General features: G+C 41.7%; 1 protein-coding gene across 8 annotated transcripts in view; it reads left to right on the forward strand.

Annotated features, from left to right (window-relative positions):
• Positions 1–22590, forward strand: part of MSI2 (musashi RNA binding protein 2) — a 575344-nt gene that overhangs the window by 537310 nt on the left and 15444 nt on the right. For 5 of the 8 annotated variants that reach the window (XM_075590055.1, XM_075590053.1, XM_075590052.1 and 2 more), the window contains 2 exons: positions 12816–12992; positions 20305–20513. In XM_075590055.1, the coding sequence (XP_075446170.1) occupies positions 12816–12992; positions 20305–20513 (386 nt within the window). The remainder of the gene's footprint in view (positions 1–12815; positions 12993–20304; positions 20514–22590) is intronic. The other 3 variants (XM_075590057.1, XM_075590058.1, XM_075590059.1) reach the window with 1 other exon arrangement.

A 22590-nucleotide genomic window follows, 5' to 3' on the forward strand; every position in this document is an offset into this window, starting at 1 on the left:
CATCACCACCAGGCCAAGCCAGCACTCCCTAAGTATGAAAGAGAGATGCCTTTGTAATTAACTGAAAAGTGTATACTTTCTTTATAATTTTTCCACCAAAAAAAATCACTCAACCCAAACCAAGCCAATAAAGAAATGCAATAACTCCACCGCCCCATTTTCTCCCTGAAGACCGTTTTTAATATGTTGCCCAGCACATTCACCACTCTATTAATGAGATACAGGATGCCTTTACGTCTGTGTCATCAGCCGGAAATACATGCTGCAAGGAAATAGGTATCGAAGCAGCAGTCCTTGTCCCCACGGAGCCGATCTGCAGTCCCCAACCATCCCCCAAATAAGTACAAATACGGAAGCGGGTCACCAATAGAGAGGCGCAACATCATGTGCTGGTGGCGTTGTACATTTTCATGGGTCACCGGAGCAATGCTGACCCTGGCAGCCGGAGCAGTTCCAACACTACTGGCTGTCAATATGGCCGCCGCTATCACTTCATTCAAATGCCATGGTCCAGAATGATAATAATAGACTTCTACGTTAGGCTTGTTACATGGTGCCTTTATCCAATGCAATTCACAGATAAAGGATTACACTACACCATAAATGTGAATATGAAGGTGTTGCCATTTTGCAACCAGCGATTCATTTTTTTTTCTTATTTAATAAGGTAACACAGCGAGTGCTCATTTGCCGTTCAATACCCAGAATCCCTTGCTGCAGTGGAAGCATTACATGCCATGAGATAATGGGGAAAGGCAGGGTTGCAGATCTGTCTGAGACGTTAATGTGCTCTCAAGTGATATTTTTATTTGCTTTGATTTAATAGAAATTTCCTTTAAAAAAAAAAAAAAAGTTCCTGCTTTACGATTAATCCCGTATTTAGGTGTTTCCTGAGATTGGTGCCTCATAATTATCCCTAAAATAGCAATGTAACGCAAACGTTGGCACTACCCATTTTTTTTAAAAGGACACCAGAAAATCACCCTTTGCCTTAAAAAAATATAGGTAAAGTCGCAAAGGCAAACTGCGCAGAACCCCCAAATCTCACCCGTGTTAGATGTCCCTTGAGAGCTATAAAACATCCATGTATACTTACGGTGCGCAATGAAAAATATCCCATCTTCTGAGTATCCCGACACGATACGCCGAACATTTTGAACGATAAGAACTCCAGCAATTACACGAGTAGATAAATTAACAGCCTGCATCGTACAGATGATTTATTTAATCCCTTATGCAATTGTTTCAGATCCTGCAAAATGATATTAATTCCTTTACTAATGCACATTGATGGTCTTTCCTGCAGCCGAGGATTAATATGTCTTTAATTTAATTTCGTTTTGCTCAAAGCTCTAGTGACACATAACGTGTCCAGAACAATATATGCTTTCTTTTGGTATGTTGTATCATTTTGCTTTTATCGTCCTGTTGATGTACTGCGTGGTAAAATCACCCAGTAGCGTTCTGTTTCAATGGAAAAAAATGATATCAACATGATTGCTTATCCTCTTTCCTTAATTACATTTAAACACTATAGATCTGCATGTCTTGATATTTCCAATTGAGTTACTCCGTATTAGTCGAGTCTGCATTGGGAAAGCTGTTTGATAGATCTTTAATTCTGAAACAGACATAAGAAAGTGTAGAGAAAGTATAAAGGTGCTTTCACTTAATTTCATCTGTAAAAAGAGCTTGCTCAATAGGATGGCTGAATGAAGAATTATTTGGATTTTTTGTATGCTACTGACCCTGCAAGCGTCTCTTCATAGTACTTGAATAGGGCAGTACAAGCAAGGTAACTGCAAAGCAATAGCGGTACAATGAAGGAATGACAACTAAAAACAGTTGCACTAGTAAACACCTGGGGGGAAGAGACCCCCTGCTCCTAACCTCTTTCCATCTTAGGCCGTGTCCATACTCCCGGCGACGGCGCGTGCACTCAGCGCAGACGAAATGCTGTACCTCTGAGGCAGGCCATAGAGCTCGCGATTTTGGAGGAGACCACATTGTTTTATTTTGGAGCACGACTGCCGTGTCACGTGAGCAGTTCAGCCAATGAGGGTGAACCGCTCACGTGACGTCATGGCCACGCTTCCCCGTCGCGTCTCCCAATCCCAGAGGCCACGGATCGCCTCTGGGGCAGGCGTGAGCGAGGCCACATGCTCCGTCACGCGCACCTGCACTATATCCGCGGCCTTAGTGGCTTCAAAGAGGACACAAAGTGATGAGACGCACGTTTGCAGACTGATATTGAAATAACTGGATACTAAATACTTGATTAAATAGTCTAATAGGCGAAGATTTATTCAGCTAACAAGGCATCACAGAGTATGTGCTGCAGTGTGCGCACACACACCAGCCCTCTTGCATGCATGTGTACCTACTGTACCTAACAGACTTAAAGCTATCGAGATTATACTTTCCCTATCACTCCACACACACCCTAAGAACAGTCCAAGCCAACCAGCTCGTTTTTTGGTAAGCAGCTCTCCTTCCATGTCAACGATATATAGAACGTCATCATCCTTCTGTTCTTATGAACAGGTTAATTAAGATCAGTAGGAGTCCCTTGTTCCATAATGACTGGACAATGTATGTAGCTACCCATTTTTATCTTTGAAAGGCACCTAGTATCTTCTGGGCCTCTCCCTTCTTATCTTGAAGAATCCCGTAGCATGACTTCTCCTTTACTTTCCAGAGAATCAGCAGAAATGTCAGGAATACAAAGTTGGCAATAGATGCGATAGCATAAATGTCACACCGAACTTATTCTGTATTATACACAGAATACATATTTCTTACAGATATGGTACTTAGAATTCATGTTTCATTTTTACCGATTTCAAATGTGTGGAACTTGAGTTACTTACATCTGACGTTCATGTTTCGGACACAGATTGGCTAGCGTCACCTCGTGCCCGATTGGAGCAAGACAATGGAAAGCTGCAGCAGAGATAGGTGCAAACTTTAATGCACACGAATATGATACTTGCACTGGGAATTGTTCAGTAACCACTTCCTAAGTGAGGCAAAGTTGATACAAAGCATCTTGATACTTTGACGCAAAGACTCACTGTAGTTTACGTTCATTGAACATCATAATGCCCAGTTGGGACATTAAAACGGAGTGTAAGTGCAGCTAGGAAATCACCATTTGCCAAAGACGATATAAAGCCTCGGAGGACAGTGCAGAACACCCAAATCTCCCTCATTTTAGTAGTTGTCCCTTTACAACGCTAAACATCTGTGTGTACTTTTATGGTGCCCATTAAAAAAATATCACAGCTTCAGAGTATCTGTTCTAAAGTGGCCACAAAAGTGGCTACACCACGGAATCGGACATCGGGACGCGGCCGTCTCGCCGCGACCAAGTCTCCGCCTGTTCTTGGGCGCCAAGGAACCCTTCACCCTCCGTGCCGCTCTGTCGCTGGACACATCCACCCGCTGTTTCCCGGGTTAAGATTAGCAGTTTGTAGGGTTAAGAGGTAAGGTTCGGGGTTGAGCTTGGCGTTGAAGCAGCCAGCAGAGAGATGTCCTGGCAGCGACGTGAGTGGCAGCAGAACGCCAGTGGCGAGTTGGTCACGGCAAAACGACCACGACCAAATGTCCCAGACCGCTACACCGAGTGCGGCAGCAGCATACCCTTTGAGTAGATTTAAATCTATTCAAATATTGCCACTGGATTAATTTCTTGGCCTTTCTTCCCTCCATAACGTAAAACACACGTTAATATGTACACTCTCCTGGTGCACATGTATTTTCATGCAGCAGCCTTTTAACAGACCTTTTTATGCTGCCTGCAACAGTCCCCGTTGCCCTTTTTGTTTTGTTATGTTGCAGTGTTTTAGGTTATTGGTTTTATCAGTATTCTTCATGTTTTCATTCTTCATTTTTTATAAAAGTGTGTCTGCAGCTTCCTCCCACAGAAATAAAATGAATTTTGAATGTTGATTTTTTTTCTTCTTCCCGTTCCTAAATAAAGTTGATTTCCAAATTGTTCATCAGCTGGGAACTTGTCATAGTCTTTGTGCGATCTTGATGTCCAAGTTGATCTTGCCCACTCCACAGAGACAATTTCGACACGAACAGCCACACGTCATATTCACGACACGAAAGGGGGGGGGGGGACGCAACCAGCGACCGAGCCTTTTCCAAACGTAATAACTAATGGAAGAAAACACAGCAGAGCTTCTGTGAGGTCTACATTTGTTTGTTGCCGAGGATCTAATTAGAAACACGAGAGGGAGCTGTATGGCTGCTTTGCCAGGCTAATTAGCGACATGCACGAAGACCACTTTGAACTTCAAGGACACAAAGCTATTAGCGCTTACATCAAAAATGGATTAAACCTCTGTGCTTTTATAATGATTAAAGATGAGCCACTCGAGTGGAAATCCTTTTGTAAAGGCTGTGACAAGAGCCCTGCCGTTTGATTGCAGTTTCTCTTAGTGTGAATGCATCCAGGGTGGGTTTGGCCCTCCAACCTTGGGCTGAAGTGACACCATTAACTTGTGATATGGGGAATGTGATTAGGCAATAAATATTGAACATTGAAGGAAAAAAAAAAGGAATTACAGTTCAATTGAGACTGAGCTTATTTCATTACAGCCACAAGTGCAGCAGGCTCAGTGCTTGGAGGAAATCAGTGTAGCATTAAGACTGATTTTCTTTAATTTATTCTCATGGGGGGAGGGAGCGGGGGGTTCCAAAAGAGGTGGTGGATTCGTGTTTTCTTATTTCATTCCTGTTTTGCATATGCTATTTAACCTATTTGATTCATTTAACCCTTTCCTGCCACAGGGGCTTGCAATCTTTTTGTTTACATTGCACATACCCAACTGGCAGCGGAAGGATGACAAATATTTAACCAGGAGATATCCACTGCGCCCCGTCTCGCTTACAGGCGCGTTAGAAAGTGTAGCCATTCAAGCCGCAGTTTGTCCTGTAATTGCAAGGATAGGCGGGTTTGGCGAGTTCAAAATCCGAACTTTGTGAACTTTGAAGTTCATTGAGGGAGTTTGAGTAATTTTAAATTCGAGCCAGAACCCAGAGTGGGCTCATTGTAAAGTTGGTGAGATTTTTTTTTGCTTACTTTTCTTGTTTGTACAACATCTAGTGATCTGCAGGAAATAGAAGAGAACTCAGGTCTGTCACTGAAAAGTAGTCGTCTACATACAGCCTCCCTCCCACCTGTTCTCTTGTTCTGTTGTTACGAGTGGGAAGCAGGGAGGCCCTGAAGCTGAACTACATCAACGTCCACCCCGGTGACCCCCTTTTTCCTAGAGATACATATTGGGAAAGGTAGCACCACATTCTTAAATCCTCTGCATCACGCAGCCCACTAGGAAGTCGCAACGGATGATGATGTGGCTTCCTATTGGCCTGTGTAACGAGTAATTGAAACCACTAACGAGTAATTGAGGCAGATTTGTTTATCCTTTTAACGGTATGGTACCGGCGGCACCAATCCAGGCATGTCCCCAGAGCTGAAAAACCGCCAGGGTCCCCCTATTTCCCACCCGCCACCTAAGTTTAAAAAAAATAAATAAATAAAATCATTAGATGGGCGTTAGTGGAGGGTCCAAATAAAAAAGAACCAGCAGCGGGAACTGCTCCTTTAAGTTAATGGAAGAACAGCTTAGCAAACACATTGTCATTGGAACACCACTAAAAGGAATGTCTGTTTTTAGTGAGGTTTAATCGCCTCTGAAAAATCAGATTTAGTAGCTCAATCCAGATGATTAATATCAGAATTTCTTAAGGCACTTCTGAAAATAATTGGCTGGACCATAACATGTCACCCCCTGACTTACTTAGCTTCTGCTTCTTCCTTAAAGCGGTTACAACATCCAGTGATAATTCATAATTTGTGTTTATTTCATAAAATATCCTGTACAGCCTGTCACCTTAAAGAATAAATAACTGCGCCTTTTCCTTCTTGGAAGTAAGTGGCGCTGAGTGGGCTGCCTTTGATTGTTTTATTTTTGTGGCTCATGTTTTGTTTAGCAATCATACAGAGACTTTTTAACCGTCTTGTCTGTTGAATGTGCTCCTCGCCTTTGGAATCAGTAGCGCCTCTGAAGGCCCCTTGCTAGATGCCTGCGAGACGTGATTACATTGCATAAGTCAGAGAGGTATTGCCCGTCAGTCTTGTTCGCTAATCATGACAAACCCTTTCAGTGATTGAGTGTGTAATGCATTGCATACAATCTGTAAACCAAATGCCTGTGCCTTCTCCATACGTTGCTATGACCCATGTGGCGTGTGCATTGCAAGTCACCACCTACAGTACATTTGTTGAATCGCCTGTAATTTATAAATAATTAATAAAGGTGTTGTCAGGCTGCATGTATTTGGTGGTAGTTCTGAAAACGGGTCTGGCTTTCCATGACTTTTTCGCACCATCTATTAACTTGTAGCACTGCTTAGGGCAATCTAGCCTTAAACCAGCGTTTTCTAACCGGGGTTCCGCTGCACCCTGTGGTTCCGTGAGAGGATCAAAGGGGTGTCGCGGAATTTCCCCGATCTTTCAGAGCAGGGAGAGAGCCGGGCAGTTTCTTCTATCCTGACTGGCTGCATTACCCAGCAGCAGCCAAGTAGGAGAAGGTGTCAGAAGCCTGAGGGGTGTGGTCAAGCAGACTAGGCGGCAGCAGAGAGGTGTGTGTGAGACTTCCCTGCCCCCTCTGACTCCCGAAACTTCCCTGTCCTCTCGGTCTGTCTGTCTGTCTCCTGTGACTCTGTCTCTTTCTCCTGTGACAGTCTCTCTGTCCTGTATTTTCTCTGACCCTGTCCTGTTGTTCGGGTGCCTCAGCAACTGAGCGCTGTGGCTAGGGGGTGCCCCGAGAGGAAAAAAAAGGTTGAAAACCACTGCCTTAAACAGTTCTTATATTTTTTTGTTTGCCTTCAGTGCTCATCTGGTCGTGTCCGACTCTGGCATAACCTCCGGTGAATGAGATATTACTAGTGCATGAACCTATTCTCGAAAGCAGCCATTTGTCTTCTAAAGTACAGCTTTTTTTTTCATTTATTGAACCTGGTTATTCCATCTATAGTTTCTGTGTTTAAACTCTCAACACTCATGTTTGTCTTTTTTAGGTTAACAACCTATTTTTAACATGGCTGCAGTATCATAGGAGTTATGTTTATTGTATCATATTGAATCCAAGCGGCACTTATTAAAACAAAAAAAAGTATATCTTTTGTAATATATATTTTTATGCAGCCTTTGATTCTTTATTGAAAACGAATTACCTAAGCTGCCAATCGATTAATTCTCCCGTGATCGATCAGCAAAATACGGCTTCCCCGGGTTCACTAAATGGCTGCCTTTCAGTTTCAATCAATCCTTCAGTCAGTGTAACTCAGCAGCTACAATGTATTCTTATATCACTAAGGTAACATTATCTATTGTTACAGTTTGGAGCTTAAACTGCTGGGAATACTGGCAAGAAATTTTCAGACAGGAAAGTGTTACAAAGATCTTGCACTGCTGGGCAGGTGGGTTAAACCTGCTATAGAAATGAAAGGATCCTCAGTATATTAAAACCCATTAACAATGGCATTGAGTTGAATTAAAAAAACAAATGTAGTAAGTTCTATGTAATACTACAGAACTGATTTATAGGATATTGCTTGGATTGCTCCGTTAAAGCTACAGACCAAGCAATATCCTACATGTGTTTTTTTTTTTTTGAGAGAAAATACTTGTAGCATTTTTTTTTTAAACAACTCTGGACTACATTTTTTATGTATTATAATGTAACACACATTTTTTGTTTCCATAGCAACCATTTACAAAGTCACATCCCCTTCCTCTTCTGAAACAGGCTCAGGCACACCCCTTTTTGAGCCCTGCCCTCTCTCTAGCAGTGCACCAATTGTATCTAGTGACTGCCTGGTCACATGATCTTACCCACAGAACTTTGCATCTTTGGGCCTCTTCTGATGCACAGAGAGCCATTTAGTGAACCCCCCCAGCCGAATCTTCGCTGATCGATCACAGGTGAACAGATTGATTGGTAACTTAGCTAATTACTTATCAATGTGTGGATTGTATTACTGCACATATAGAGGGGGAGGGGGGGAGACGGTAGCTTGGACTGTTTTAAATTAAACCGATGGTTAATATTTGTGTGTGTTGCCATTCTTTCCAGTGTTTTTATTCTTTAATGGTTTAGATTTTGGGAGGTACTGACAAATATTCAGATGTAGCAGGCGTGTAAAGTCTGGTATAAACACATCTAACAAAAGGCGTGTGGTTATGTATCAAGGCAAAGTGGTGGAATTGTAAGGCAAAAAAAATACCAAAGGAAAAAAAAAATGTTGCTTTCAATGGGATTTTTACATTCAAAGGGATTTTTTCAATTTAGTGCAGGTTTTTTTGGCCCCATAATCGAATCTGTTTTGCCTTGATACACAGACGCCTTGCTATCAAATTAAAAGAATTGCAGACGCAGAACTAGCGAGACGGAGGAACAAGAAAAGGCAGCAAGTTCTTTCTGTAGGAAGATCATCTTAATTCCTTCCCATCTGCCCCACACCTCCTGATTCTCAGCATGTGCAGTCTCCTACGTGTCTGTTATTTCACTTGGCTTTATCACCGGAGATGACATCTCCAAACCTTTAATTAGAAACTAGAGAAAACGCAACAACACGCACTAAAAGAATGAAATATATATATATTAAAAGAAATATTTGCACTGATGATTGGCCAATTAATAGGAGCATTGATATTTTGTGTTGGCGTAGTAAGATGCAAGGCTTCTTGGAGGTCCATGCAATTGTCTGCGGTGTAGAGATGCAAGCCTCAGCTAGCTCAGGCTTCAGGCTAATTATACTTGTGTGTAGGGGGTAGCTGGAACACAGGTGTTTGGGACAAATCTCCTTGCTGCGCCTGAGTTTGCTTGGCAATGCAAACTGTAAATAGTAATTTCCCCTTGCTAAATGAGAAGGAAAACGGTGTTTTGAATGTGCACTGCTGGAAGGAATAAAAACTCATATCCTGATTTGTAAAATGTATGCAGAGCCGTATGCAAAAATAAATATCATTATATCTGGCATTTTTAAAGAAAAGGAAGGTTTTGAGAAAGGAATACAAAATACTTCTCGATTTATATCATAACTACTATTTCATAGATTTGACACGTTTCAGATAAGCCCTTGCTAGATTTGCCATATATGAACATCCTTCTAGCTCAGGGGTGGGCAACTCCAGTCCTCAGGGGCTACCAGGCCTGCCAACAGGGGGGGGGGGTCTGTCGGGGTTGGCGTCCTGGATCCCGTGAGTCAGGGGGCCCGGCCCCCCTGCGTGCCCATTTTACTACTACAAAAAGAAAAAGCAGCGATTCCCGTGCGCATGCGCAGAGCCGAGGTCCCGGCGCGCAGTGAAAGCAGGGTGTCCGGCCTGCTGTCTGTGGGCCTGCTCCTAAAGTGGAACGGAGGGGAAGTGCAGTGGAAAGCCCGCGCCAGCCAACCCAGCTTCTCCCGTGCCAACCAACCCAGCTTCCCCCATACCCGCCTCCAGCCGCGGTATCGCCAGTCTCACCTCCCCCGCGCCCCCTAGCTGCCTACCTCCCGCGTCCCGTGCCCGAGCCCCCCGGGCCAACCTCCTGCCCCGGGCAGCAGCCGCAGGGATATCGGGGGCAGGGGTTGAAGCGTCTTCCCAGCAAGGAAGCAGAAAGCAAGAGTCCACCCGGAAAAGGTCACTCACACACTCACCCACCCAGTCACTCAATCAGTCAACCACCCACCCACCCACCCAGGCAGTCAGTCAAGGCACTCAGTCACCCCCCCAGGCAGTCAGTCACCCACCCTCCCAGGCAGTCAGTCACCCACCCCCCCCCCCCCCAGGCAGTCAGTCACCCACCCACCCCCAGGCAGTCAGTCACCCACCCCCGGCAGTTAGTCACCCACCCAGGCAGTCAGTCAGTCATGCACCCCCTCCCAGGCAGTCAGTCATCCACCCAGGCAGTCAGTTCGTCACTGAAGGCATATACAGTAGTTACTTTGCAGATAGGATTGAATATCTCTAGAAAGTAGATGTCACAGTGATAATGTCGCACAGGTTAAAACAAAGGCATAGTATTGATCTAGGGAGCCATTTGATTGCATGGAGTCAGGCAGGACTCTTTATTTATTTTTTTTACCTTGTGAAACATTTTTTCCCTAACTTTAAACAAGACTTACGTGAAACCTCTTTAGGATACACAATCAGACCAAAAGCACCGGTAGTCTTTTAAACCTTCCCTTGTCCTTCTGTATATTATAAAATAACAAATACATGTTCATGTATGGAATCCTTGCCTTCTCCTTAGCTTTGGATGTTAACCCCCTTTGCTTCCAAAGGTGCTTGAAGCAATGCATTGCAGGCACCTCTGTCAGTGATGGAGTTAATTATGGTCTCAGTCGAGATACCACACTGGAGGTAGTGGCTTTGGGCATTTGAGTTCAACTTTTTAAGGTTAGATAAATAGCTTCAAAAAGTACAGGCGATCCACATGAAGGCAGCATACTGTCACATGTCACTTTTTTTAGTATTCTGATTTTTTTTTTAATGTCCCTTGCTCAATGTTTTTAAATGTCCCCTGTGTCACAGGTATGCTGGTAAAAGTGTGAAGGAGGTAATTGAAAGTGTTGATGAATTAAAACCTTATCCTTTTTCACTTTTTACATATTTACTGCTGGACAAATGTGCTAGGGTTTCAGTCTTAATACATTTTAAAGGGTTCCAGGGTCAAAATACATTGTGATAATAAGGGTTCCATGGTTCTTAGAAGGCTGAAAACCACCATTATGTACTATTCTCCTTGTGTGCGTCACTAAAGTAAAATGGATGACTTAAGATAAGATCTTCAATGCTTATTCAGCATGGTTTGGTTCCTAGCGTGATAACTATAAGGGTTTATTTACAGCAGCCTTGCAAAAAGCTTAGCGCCCAAGTTATTTTACCGGGTGACTGGAACATTGTGGACATTGTGAGCATAACTATTAAGTCACACAGCCTTGCAAAATACAAGCGCCAGGGGGACCTATGTTATTTTTGCAAGTTGAGTGGCTCTTTTGTACATACAGTATATTTACTTTGTACCTGCTCTATATAACACTTCGGAATGTAGATGTGGGCTACTCATTTTGTTCCAGTGGGCTCCTAAAAATTGGAATCTTATTTGCAAGACTGACCACAGTTTGTGACATTCCTGCCTTCCCGGCACATCTCCATGCTGGCAGCTGTGCCCGAAGCCCAGGAGGTTTTTGCATAACAAACGTATACAGTCATTTTTATACTGACAATGCGTGTTCTCGCTGAATGAAGATCAAGTGTGGTTGCCGTGGTACATTGTTGATGTTTGTAATGCTGTTGTAGAAAGCACTGCTAACTGTACCACCATTACAGTACTTGTTTAGGACCTGTTGTATATTACTATTTAGGAGACCAGGTTCTATCAGTACAATCTGCCATGTCTACACTTACAGCAATAGCTTTGCTTTCTCGCCAGACGATATTAATGCATCTATTGTCGGGCTTGTAGTGATACCTCTAATATTGTGTGCAAAGATTGTTTGTATGTCTGATGAGTTTAAAGGTTTTTTTCCATTTTTCTTTTTCCTTTTGCGGACACAATAATTGAACATTTGTGATGCTGTTATAAAATGGTACCTGCTGGGTTGAATAAGACTACTGCCCTGCATAAGTCCAAGCTCAGAGCATCTTACGTGACATAGTCAAAGTGTACTTATTCACCCAGCACCCCCATACAGTATAAAGCTGCACACAAATATTATCAGAAATGTTAAATATGTACCAAAAAAATGACACGCTGGTAAGAACAATACTATTAAGTATTGATCAATGATTTTATTTTACATGTGATTTGTATAGCTCTTTAAATGGATTTGCATATTCAATACGTTGAGACCCCCTTTTCAGAATGGTGCTGCCCATCTTGACTGTTTACATCTATGCTTAATAACTGGTGTTCAAATGAAACAGCCCATAGGTTATACAGTTATTTCAATGCTTTATGTAGCAGGCACACTCTTTCTAGCCCATTTACTTAGAAACTCTAACAATAGTCTCTAGTGCCTCACGTTTCACTAGAAAAACATGCATGGAAACAGCAATTGGGATTTGGAGGTAAGAGGGTTTATTTTAAAATTGCTTTCATTTATTGTGTAGAACAGATCTTGGCCATTGATGTGGCTGGAAGTGATGTGTGATATCCCAGGCAAATTACCCCTTTTGTTCCCTTATTATAAACAATGTCAGCTTTCACTTTTTCCATTAGTAGTTCTTTCTTTCCCCTCGCAAATCCCATAAACTGTTGCTTAAAACTATATGTATATTTAAACTGATTAATCAGACACGAGTCACAATCTGTTTGGGTTATTTCCCCCCAAAATGACTAGCAGACTCCACAACGGCTCATTAATAACACTGCAGCAATAGTTGGTTTACACTCTGGTCCAGGAGTGGCCAACTCCAGTCCTCAAGGGCCACCAACAGGTCAGGTTTTAAGGATATCCCTGCTTCAGCACAGGTGGTACAATCAGTGGCTCAGTCAATGACTGAGCTCCCTGTGCTGAAGTAGGGATACCCAAACAACGTGACCTGTTGGTGGCCCTTGAGGACTGGAGTTGGCCACTCCTGTTCCAGTCCTTTTGGGAAGGAGCATTGGAAAAGCTGGGCGAGGGCTGGCAGCTTACCTGTGTGGAGATTTCGACTGTTGCCTGACATTTCTTGCATTTTTCTCTTGAGTGCACTAATTCACCGAGTCACAATGTTAGAACCCACAGTGATGCAGTCAATATGTCTCTAGGAATCCCAGATTATGGTTTCTATACCACGCCCGGTGACCAACGGGCTGCGTTATCGTTCGCGGATTATGGTTCCATGGGGCCTCGAACAGCTCAGATGCTTCGTAGTGAGCATGCTGCTTCAGCAAGTAACTCCCCCCTCCATCACCTTCCCAGCCCGGATCAGTTTAAGAGCCCAGGTTTGTACAGCCTTTCATTTTTTTTGGGGGGGGTGGGATTGGGGCGGGAGCAAACATTCACAAGGGGTAATGCGCACGAAGCCTGGGCCTGCATGCCAGTCATATTGAGCATCCACTGTTTGTTTACTTGGTCCAACACTCATTATGTGTTACAGTACGACACTTACACAGCACGAGTGAATGGAAAACGGAAGCAAGTCTACATGTTGCTATAGGTACATATATAGGTGCATGCAGTCTTGCAAACATACGTTATATAAACAAATCACTTGCATACATTCTTCCCTGGATGTAAACCTATGTTTTTTCTGTCCAAGACCTCATCTGTACATTTCCACCAAACAGGAGATTGTAGTAGAATCAAACATGTTTTTTTTGTTTTGTTTTTATTGAAACTTGTAAATGTGCCCAAAGTTATTAACTTTCCATACGATGTGTTTCATCTTACTTATCACCCAAGTCCCACTTAGGATGATGTTGACAAAAAATTATATTGGAACACATTTCAACTCAACATTATTTTTCACAATTTTAGGTTGTGAAGTGTCACAGAAGCAACAAAAGACAAATACTATGGCGTACACAATAAATACTTTATTTGTTGGCAGTTGTTTACTTAAGGAACAGTTTGATGCATTGGTCAATTCTGATTTTTATTAAAAAAATTGTATACAATGTGAAACATTTTTAACAGGCTCCAACAAATATTGAACATAAATATTTCTACAAAACAAATGCAAAAAGCAAGGGTAATGTGTGTTATATCATTTTGTATTGGTGTCACCGTTTAGGAAAGCACTAGGCTGCAATAGGGAATTGAAACAATAGTTCATTAATCCCTTCTAGTTGAAAGATATAAGTCTGGCACAGAGTGTGTTAAATAATCCACATTGCATTAATTTCATGCTTGTGGAAGGGGACCACTGAAAGCAAGAGATGCTTATAATTTAACACCTTAAACACCTTTAGTATATTTTCCTGTTAGCGCACTTTGAGTTGCATACTGTATCAGTATTTTATAGCTAATTAGAAGCCAAACAAATGTTTTTATTAGTAGCCTAGTTTATGCAAGGAATTATTGTATTTAGGAGCATATTATCCTTCTTTTTTTTTTTTATATATTCCATCCTTACTAATCTTGCATGAAGAATTGATTGCCACAGAGTGATGTTACTTTTCCTTTGTGGGCCGAATTCTTAATCCACATAACTGTAAAAAAAAAACAGGAAAATGCCATAATGACTCATGACTTGATCACTGTATTTTATCGGACGGGGGTTTATCTTCTAATGCCGACCTTTCATGTCCAACACTGGGATACATTTGCAAGGATGCTCTTAGCTCACATACTGTATTAATGTATAAGCCAGCAAGGCAGATAAGCTTACCAAGCACTTTGTGCAGCATCAGTATCCGCAGAGTTATTTTGTAGTGCATATAGCATGGAAAATGCTCAACTGCTGATATGCAGTAGAGCAAGGGTGCTCAACTCCAGTCCTCAAGACCCACCAACAGGTCAGGTGTTAAGGATATCCCAGCTTCAGCACAGGTGGATCATCGACTGAGCCACCTGTGCTGAAGCAGGGATATCGTGAAATTCTGGCCTGCTGGGGGGTCTTGAAGACTGGAGTTGAGCACCACTGTAGTCGAATGGTAGATTATCTGGACAGAGTGCTGTAGCTATACTAGCTAAAAACACAAATGCCTTAATATTTTTGTATGTAGAAGTACAGGGTTTTGGGCACAATTAAAATATACAAGAAAAATTAATCTCTCAGCCAAAATCTTGGCAATTGAACTGTTCATACCCAAGGCACAGAAGGAGGATTTTGAAGGCTAGGTACACAAAACTGATTTGAATTTCAATATAAGTGGCTTGAACCATTAGGCCGGTGGTTTTCCAACCTCTCCACAGAGACTTGAGCCAGGTCAGATTTCTGGTCAGCCAACTAGTATTCTATTCAGATTGAAATGTTCAATTTGGGTGCGTTCACTGGTTGTGACCAGTGCTCGCCACTGAGAGTTTTGGGAACCATGGCACTGCTGTGGCTGCACGGTCCTCTCTCCACTATGTAATAATGCAGCACAGTGAAATGAGGCCGGCGGATCCTTAAAGTACCCTCTTTGCCTTGTACAGTTCCAAGTCTAGGGGAAATGATGAATTGCGTTTCACAAAGAGAAGAAGACATGAACACGAGTTGCTCTACTCCAGGAAATGAAAAGCATGTGGTATTAGCCAACTGCCCGGGCCCTCTTTTTGCTGGTTTTGATATGTAGTCATGTATGCCCTTTTGGTCTCCCTTTGACTCTATGAAGAAAGCCACTGTTAAATATGGAGCGTTTAAACGGCTACCCCCTACCAAACATAATGCAGCAACTATTTGGACTTGATTGAAGTTCCCAAAATATGGCACAATAGGATTTGCGGTTTTCACAGGCACACACTTCTTTTCTCATCATGAGAAGTTTACTTCATGTTCATTTTCCCTGTGTGCGATCAGTTTCAGCATTTGCAGTGGAGAACTACGGGGTGGGTGAGCATGCTGCGGGTAAAAAAAACAAAAACAAAGAGGCATGAATGCTCTGACAAATGAACCTGACCGATGTATCAAACGTAGTCAGAATGAATAGAAAAATACATGTTCTATATTTACTGTGCACCCCCAAAAACATCATTATTGGGCGCAAAGTAGGCCAGATATTTTGTTTCCACTAACCGTGTTTTATTTATTTTAAAGGGGGAATCCATAGCGGCAAGAACTAAATCCAGAAATAAACTATAAATGTCATTTGCTTCCTTAGGTTCTTTCAGGCTCCTGTGAAAAATGAATGTTTTTTCCTCTTGCCGTGACCTGAGATATTCATTCCGAGCAGTTACCTGAAAACAATGGTTTAACTGTTTAATAGAGAATTGCCACCCTCATCGCAAAATAGATTAGATAACAATTGCAAAGCGATTCAAAACATTTGACTACCACCAAAACAATAAAAGTTTCAAAAAGTGTAAACGGATATTGATACGTGTCTGATAGAGATGACAGTGTGCACTTTGGCTTAGCGCTTATTCTAGCGACTAGTTTTCAGTGCCTTGATAAGATATAAGCATAGTCTGTTATTTAGCATGTAGTCACACCCTAAAAGGAGTACTTCATAAATGTAGTTTTAAATGACATGTCATATAAAAAGTGATTGCTACTCTTTTTAAGAGGGCAAGAAATGAAGTTTTACAAACCTCTAGCACTGCAGAATTAACCTCCCATTCATGGTTATGATGGGCGTTGATCTATTTAAATAAGAAAATTGGTTGTATTTGTTACTAAAGCACAGGTTCCATTTTTTGGCTGTGACTCCGCAGATTCATCATCACTAAATATGCATTCCCAGCCTCCGACTGGTAGATTTTTGAACCCTGTTATTTGTTTTCCTAAGGCAGGGGTGGGCAACTCCAGTCCTCAAGGGCCACCAACAGGTCCGAATATCCCTGCTTCAGCACACGTGGCTGTCAGTTTTTGATTGAACCACCTCTGCTGAAGCAGGGATATCCTGAAAACCTGACCTGTTGCTGGCCCTTGTGCACTGGAGTTGCCCACTCCTGGTCTAATGCATAGACTTGAACATCTTACACTGCCACGGTAAATGGAGATGATAATGAATGTGTGGGAGGGATTATGTCAGACATCATTTCTATGATCAGTGAAGTATGAATACAGCATTATATGAGTGTTCAATGAACTAACATTATTTTACTCTGATATCACTTACTTTAAATTATAAGGTTTCATTACAAAAACATGGTTGTGTTCATAGATTGATATCTTTATTTTCTACGTCTTTTCACTTGCATTTCTTCTAACGATTATAATATGCATGTTGTCTGTATGATTAGAATTACATTACATTACATAGTTACAATGTAGATGAGGTTGACAAAAGACAAATGTCCATCAAGTTCAACCTATGCTAAATTTAGATGGCAGACACTTTATCCTATAGTATATTTGTATTTACAGTATATTGATCCAGAGGAAGGCAAACAAAAAACCCCAGTGAAAGATTTTCTAATGATATCTCATAAGGGGAAAATAAATTCCTTCCTGACTCCAAATAATGGCAACCAGATGTCTCCCTGGATCAACATGTTTACTTATTTGGTATATCACTGTTATTTGGTATATCACTGTTATTGAGTTCTGGAACGGTATACAGTGCTTTTTAATATAGTTTATTGCAGACTGCACGAGGGAGACTTCCGTAAACTGTAGAACAATGCGTTTGATATATCGTGCAATGTGTAATTCTGCAGAACAGTGTAGAAGAAGGTACACATTCTTTTTCCCCCTGCATTTTCTTGGTTTATTTGGGTCTTTTGTTGTTATCCATTTTCTTGTTCCTTTAATTTATCGTCTCTTTTTATCATTCAAACAACACGTCCCCGTGTGGCAGTATGACTAAATGCACATTTATCTATATCTTTATTTTTCTATTACCCTCATAACTCTGAGTATTTGTGCAATGTCTTGCTCCAGTGGTAGTAATATTTTTCAGTACATGGACACACTATAAACTCTTCATTATTAAAGGGTCATGGGTGACACCATTTGGTAGAATGAGGCAAACATGGCAATCTTGTCCCTGCTTCTTAGGCTCCTAACCTTATAGACTTTATAGTCAAGGGTTTACAAACTGTGCTTCTTTAATAATAGGAGGTGGTCTCCAAAAATGTTTCAAATGGGATATACTGTACCTTGATTCATGAATCACCATAATGGCGTGGTAACCTCTCCTTTCAGTGTGCAGTGCTTGTGTACCATACTTTATACAAAATAATATTCAGTTTAACTTCAGCCTTCTTTTGGAATCTCAATGAAGAATTCAGCAATGAGATGTGAATAAGCCCACACAGGCTGTATCTACAGGACAGTCCCTATGGTCTTCTTAAGCCCTTTAGAACCGGAGTGTACATGCATTGTAGGGTTCCCCAGCACTGCAGGAGGAGTCATGAACCTAATGGCCTGCTTTAGTTTTAGAAAGATACGTTGTACAGTGAATAGATATATAATGTGTTTAAGTGCAGTGTGTTTTAAATGAAAATGACAATTTTTCCTTGACAAATGAGAATGGAAAAACATTTTTCGACCATCTAAGAGCGCTAATTATGATCTTTTCATTATTATTGTTATTTGTCTTTAATTGCCCTTGTTTGCATACAGTCTTGTCTCATTCCTTTGAAAGAAAAGACAGCTCAAATGAATGGTGGGCGTTTGTTTACAGTCTGCTCAGCGCCTTGCAAATCCCAACTTTTTTTTTTTTATTTGTTTCCCCTGACAAACGGGTGGCAGCTGCAGGGGGAATATGTGGGTGCACATAAGACGCAGTTCATAGTGGAAGCCATGTTGTAACGTGACATCTTAGGATGGATCACAGCACAGCCTCTGACCTTTTAGTCCAGCCACAGCAGTGTTTCTTATATATTTACCTTCCAGTTTCAAAGTTCTCTGTGCCTTGATGGGTCTCTTGATCTTACACTAGAGAGGACTTTATTACAACCTCTTTAAAACAGCAGTGTTATCAGCTGTTACACTTTTACTAGAATGTGTATAGAATATAAAGGCTCCACTGGCCCAAATACATATAGGAGGACTTCTAAAAGTCTACTCATGAAAGTTAGGTTAACGGTTTCAATGAGATTTTCTGTTATTTCATGGCATATCTCAAAACATTAGTAAGGGCCAGTCCAATTTGCTCCTGAGATTCATATAACCATATGCTATATACTTCTTAAGATCCGAGCACGTGGTCCTGCAGTGATTTCATCTCCGTGCAACAGGACCGTAGCTTTTCGTTTCCCATAAAATCTGTATTAACGTTCTCACTGGATTAATATTATCTGTGTAGCATTTTATTATTGGATAGTTTTACATCTGCAAAATTGACTGCTTTGTAAGTAAACTACTGAGCCCGTTAGATGTTATCTATACAGTTAGGTCTCTGTCTGCATTTTAGGGCTTTATACAATGTGATTGTTAGGCTTTTCATGTATACTGTGCCATGTACGCTATGATGAAAGCACAAAGAGCTTTGAGTAGAAAGGTTTGTAATGGAACAATTTTATCAGTAGTAGACGCAGCACACATCACATAGCGGAACATCATCTCTCAGATATGGGAAGTGTAACTCATGTATATAACTTTACAAAGCTTTTAAGATTGTATTGCAATTCTTATAAAGCAGCTCTGTAGTTCTGTTTACAACTGTGGATATATATATATATATATATATATATATATATATATATATATATATACAGTATATATATATTAATGTGTTTACCATGTGAAAGCTAATCTCTTCCTTGCCTTCTATGAAACCCTGTCCACATTGCATCATGCGCTTGCACCCCTGCATTTTCTATAAATAGTTAAGACGTAACTCCCTTCCTAGTCCCTTAGCAATAGAGGATGTAACCGCATTCTAATTATATGCCTAGTTTCTGAACCTCGGATAAAAAGTATTAGATCTCCAGTACGCTGACACTTTTACAAGACTTTCCCTGTCTTGTAGACTGTCCACATCTCTAAGGCTGTGCTTATAGTGCTGGTGACGTCGCGTCAAAACAAATGCATTGCCACCGTCGCGTGCACTTATGGTAAGGACGCTGGAAGTCATCTCAATTTGATTTTTCTAGCGACCGTAGCCTGACGTTACCGGAACTATAAGCGTAGCCTAATTCTCACCCCAGGACCATTTTTAGTCTTCCTTGTCATTTTTAATTTTTTTTTTCTCTTTTTTTTTTTTTTTTTTTTACACTTTTCATTTAAATATTACTAGATCCTTTCCAAAAATCCCCAGGAGTCTTGCACTTTAATTAACATCATATTATCAGACTTCACACATTGTGTAGTCTAAAACTAAGTTCCTTTTGTAGTTTGCATGGGATGTGAATGCTGTCTCCACATGTCCAGGTCTACCAAAAGAAAAAAAGAAAAGACACCTATCTACTGCATGATCATCGAATGAGATGTGTAGAAAAATAACCTCGTGCACCCCCGCTCTCTGGTGGCAGTGGCGCATTTAATGATTGCTATTTCGATATGGATGTAATTGGGTTTTTATTTTCAAGTTTCTTAGTGGTAGTGTGGGCTGACCTTTTCAATGAGTTCATGCTCTCGTTCAGAATGGCCTTGGTTGAGTGTTAGAAGTCGGGCCTAGAATGTTATAGTGTTTGGCTTATTCAGTTTGCTTTGTTTTCTTTGTAATAACTCTGCATGCTAGGCTTCTGCCCTCATACCTGGCTTTATTCTCTGCACACCAGTCCTGAATAGCTACAGTGCTCAACCGAATTATGGCGCACCCGCTTCCCCGGCAGGCACCAACCCAGGTCGACCTGGAGGATTTCCAGGGGCCAACAGCCCAGGACCGGTCGCTGATCTCTATGGAAACGCCGGCCAGGACTCCGGTGTGGGTAACTACATTAGCGCTGCAAGTCCTCAACCAGGCTCTGGCTTCGGCCATGGAATTGCTGTAAGTATTCAATTCATGTCTTGTTTAAAATTATTTGTTTTAGTACTTTGTGCACTAGAAATCACAAAAGCTATGTAATCACTATACCAAGAAACTGAATTGACGTCATCCGGCACTGAAAAACATGTGACATCCATTGGCCTCAAGGTGTCTTTCTTGAAGTCAATGGGTGTAAGGTGTTGGACACTGGGAGATACTGTAACTTGAGTTGGCCAACGTCCTAAGGAACTGACACTGAGGCTTACTCCATCTAAGAGACGAGTGCCTTAACCACAGTTGAACTACGTTCTTGCCTATGTGACTCTCTTGTGGCTGAGCAATGTATTTTAGTTCTTTATTAACTCATTGACTGCTTGGACAGTAAATGGGTTACACACACAATTGTTCATTACTTGCCTCACTTATCCTGTTGACCCACAGCACTCCCGTTTTATATTTGCTGCTGAATTTACTAATAGTACCTGTTTCAAAACGGCACAGTCCAGTGCCCAGGTTATCTTTTGAATTACCAGAGTAATAGAAAACTATTGGCTGATCTCTGCTCATCCGTTACGACCACGATGAGCAGCTTTCCCCCAATACTTTGGACGTAAACTAAGGTGAGCAACCTTGCACTTTCCTCCTTGATTGACGTTGACCTGTGGGACACATGCCTGACTTCTGTCATATCAGATTCCAATTTACTGCAGAAGGGGCTCCCTGCACATACCTGTAAAGACCCCTTTGGTGATACAGGGATTAATCCATACCAGCAGCATAACAAAATATGTAGCTAATACAACCTCTTCAATGGCTAAAGACTTGCATGGTTTTATGCAGCATGAGATAAATAATTAAAAAAAGGGGTTCATAATTATGACATCAGCTCCTTATTCGTGATTGTGGATGTGCGTTCATATAAAATAAAGAAGATAAAATATATTTTTTTGTACTAAGTGAGGTTACCATACATAACACATGAAATTGACTCCGTTTAAAGAAGCAATCCCACCCCCCAGAATGTTTTCTTTATCCTACCCTGGAGTTGATCTGTAGCACCCTGACATCTGGAGACTCCTCCGCCCTCCCCCAGGTTTCCCCGATATTTGTGAATTTTTGGGGCCGATTTTGAGACAGAAACCTACAAACATGGCCTCCAGAACTACAAACATGGTCTCCAGAACTACAAACATGGCCGCCAGAACTACAAACATGGCCGCCAGAACTACAAACATGGCCACCAGAACTACAAACATGGCCGCCAGAACTACAAACATGGCCTCCAGAACTACAAACATGGCCTCCAGAACTACAAACATGGCTGCCAGAACTACAAACATGGCTGCCAGAACTACAAACATGGCCGCCAGAACTACAAACATGGCCGCCAGAACTACAAACATGGCAGTGGGGTCACCAATAGAAAGCCGTTATGTAATCTCCTTATGACGTCCCTGACCCAGGGCCGATTTTGGCTTGCGCTCCTGAATTTGCGGGTGTCGGGACCACAGGTGTGCTTAAAAAAAAATGATCATTTAAAAAAAATGAGCAAGCTCACTCCAGCACACTCTGTTCCATTATTTTGCATGGGCGCAATACATTAGGGAAGAGATGTCTTGAAATCTACCCCAGGACCTTACATGCAAATGAAAGCATTTAGAGCCATATTTCCTAGGCAGCGCTAAGTGATTGGGCTACAAGACACCAGAATGTATTTTATGGCAGAGCTGAGTAAATAAGCCCCCTAATCGCCTTCCTTGCTGGAGGGGACAGCAACATAGAGATTCATGTATTTCTGGTACTAAAAGTATATCCACATGAAGCGGCCACTTTGTATTTCCAATGTTATAGAAAGGGAAATGGCATTCTTCACTAATCCCCCCCCACCACCCCTCAGCTCTACCTCTTCTGTAAAAAGCAACAGCATGTCATCTTCCATACCGCATTTTATGCATCTCCTTCAGCGTGTGTACAAGTATAGGTAAAAATACATGCATCTACTTCAACATGTACATTTATGTCTTTGAATATTTTGAGGCTGTCTTTTGAACAATACGCATTAAAGGTCACAGAGTGCATTTGTTGCTCATATTTTGCT

The sequence above is a fragment of the Ascaphus truei genome, chromosome 3 (assembly GCF_040206685.1).
Source record: "Ascaphus truei isolate aAscTru1 chromosome 3, aAscTru1.hap1, whole genome shotgun sequence".
In the NCBI taxonomy this organism is placed as follows: Eukaryota; Metazoa; Chordata; class Amphibia; order Anura; family Ascaphidae; genus Ascaphus; species Ascaphus truei.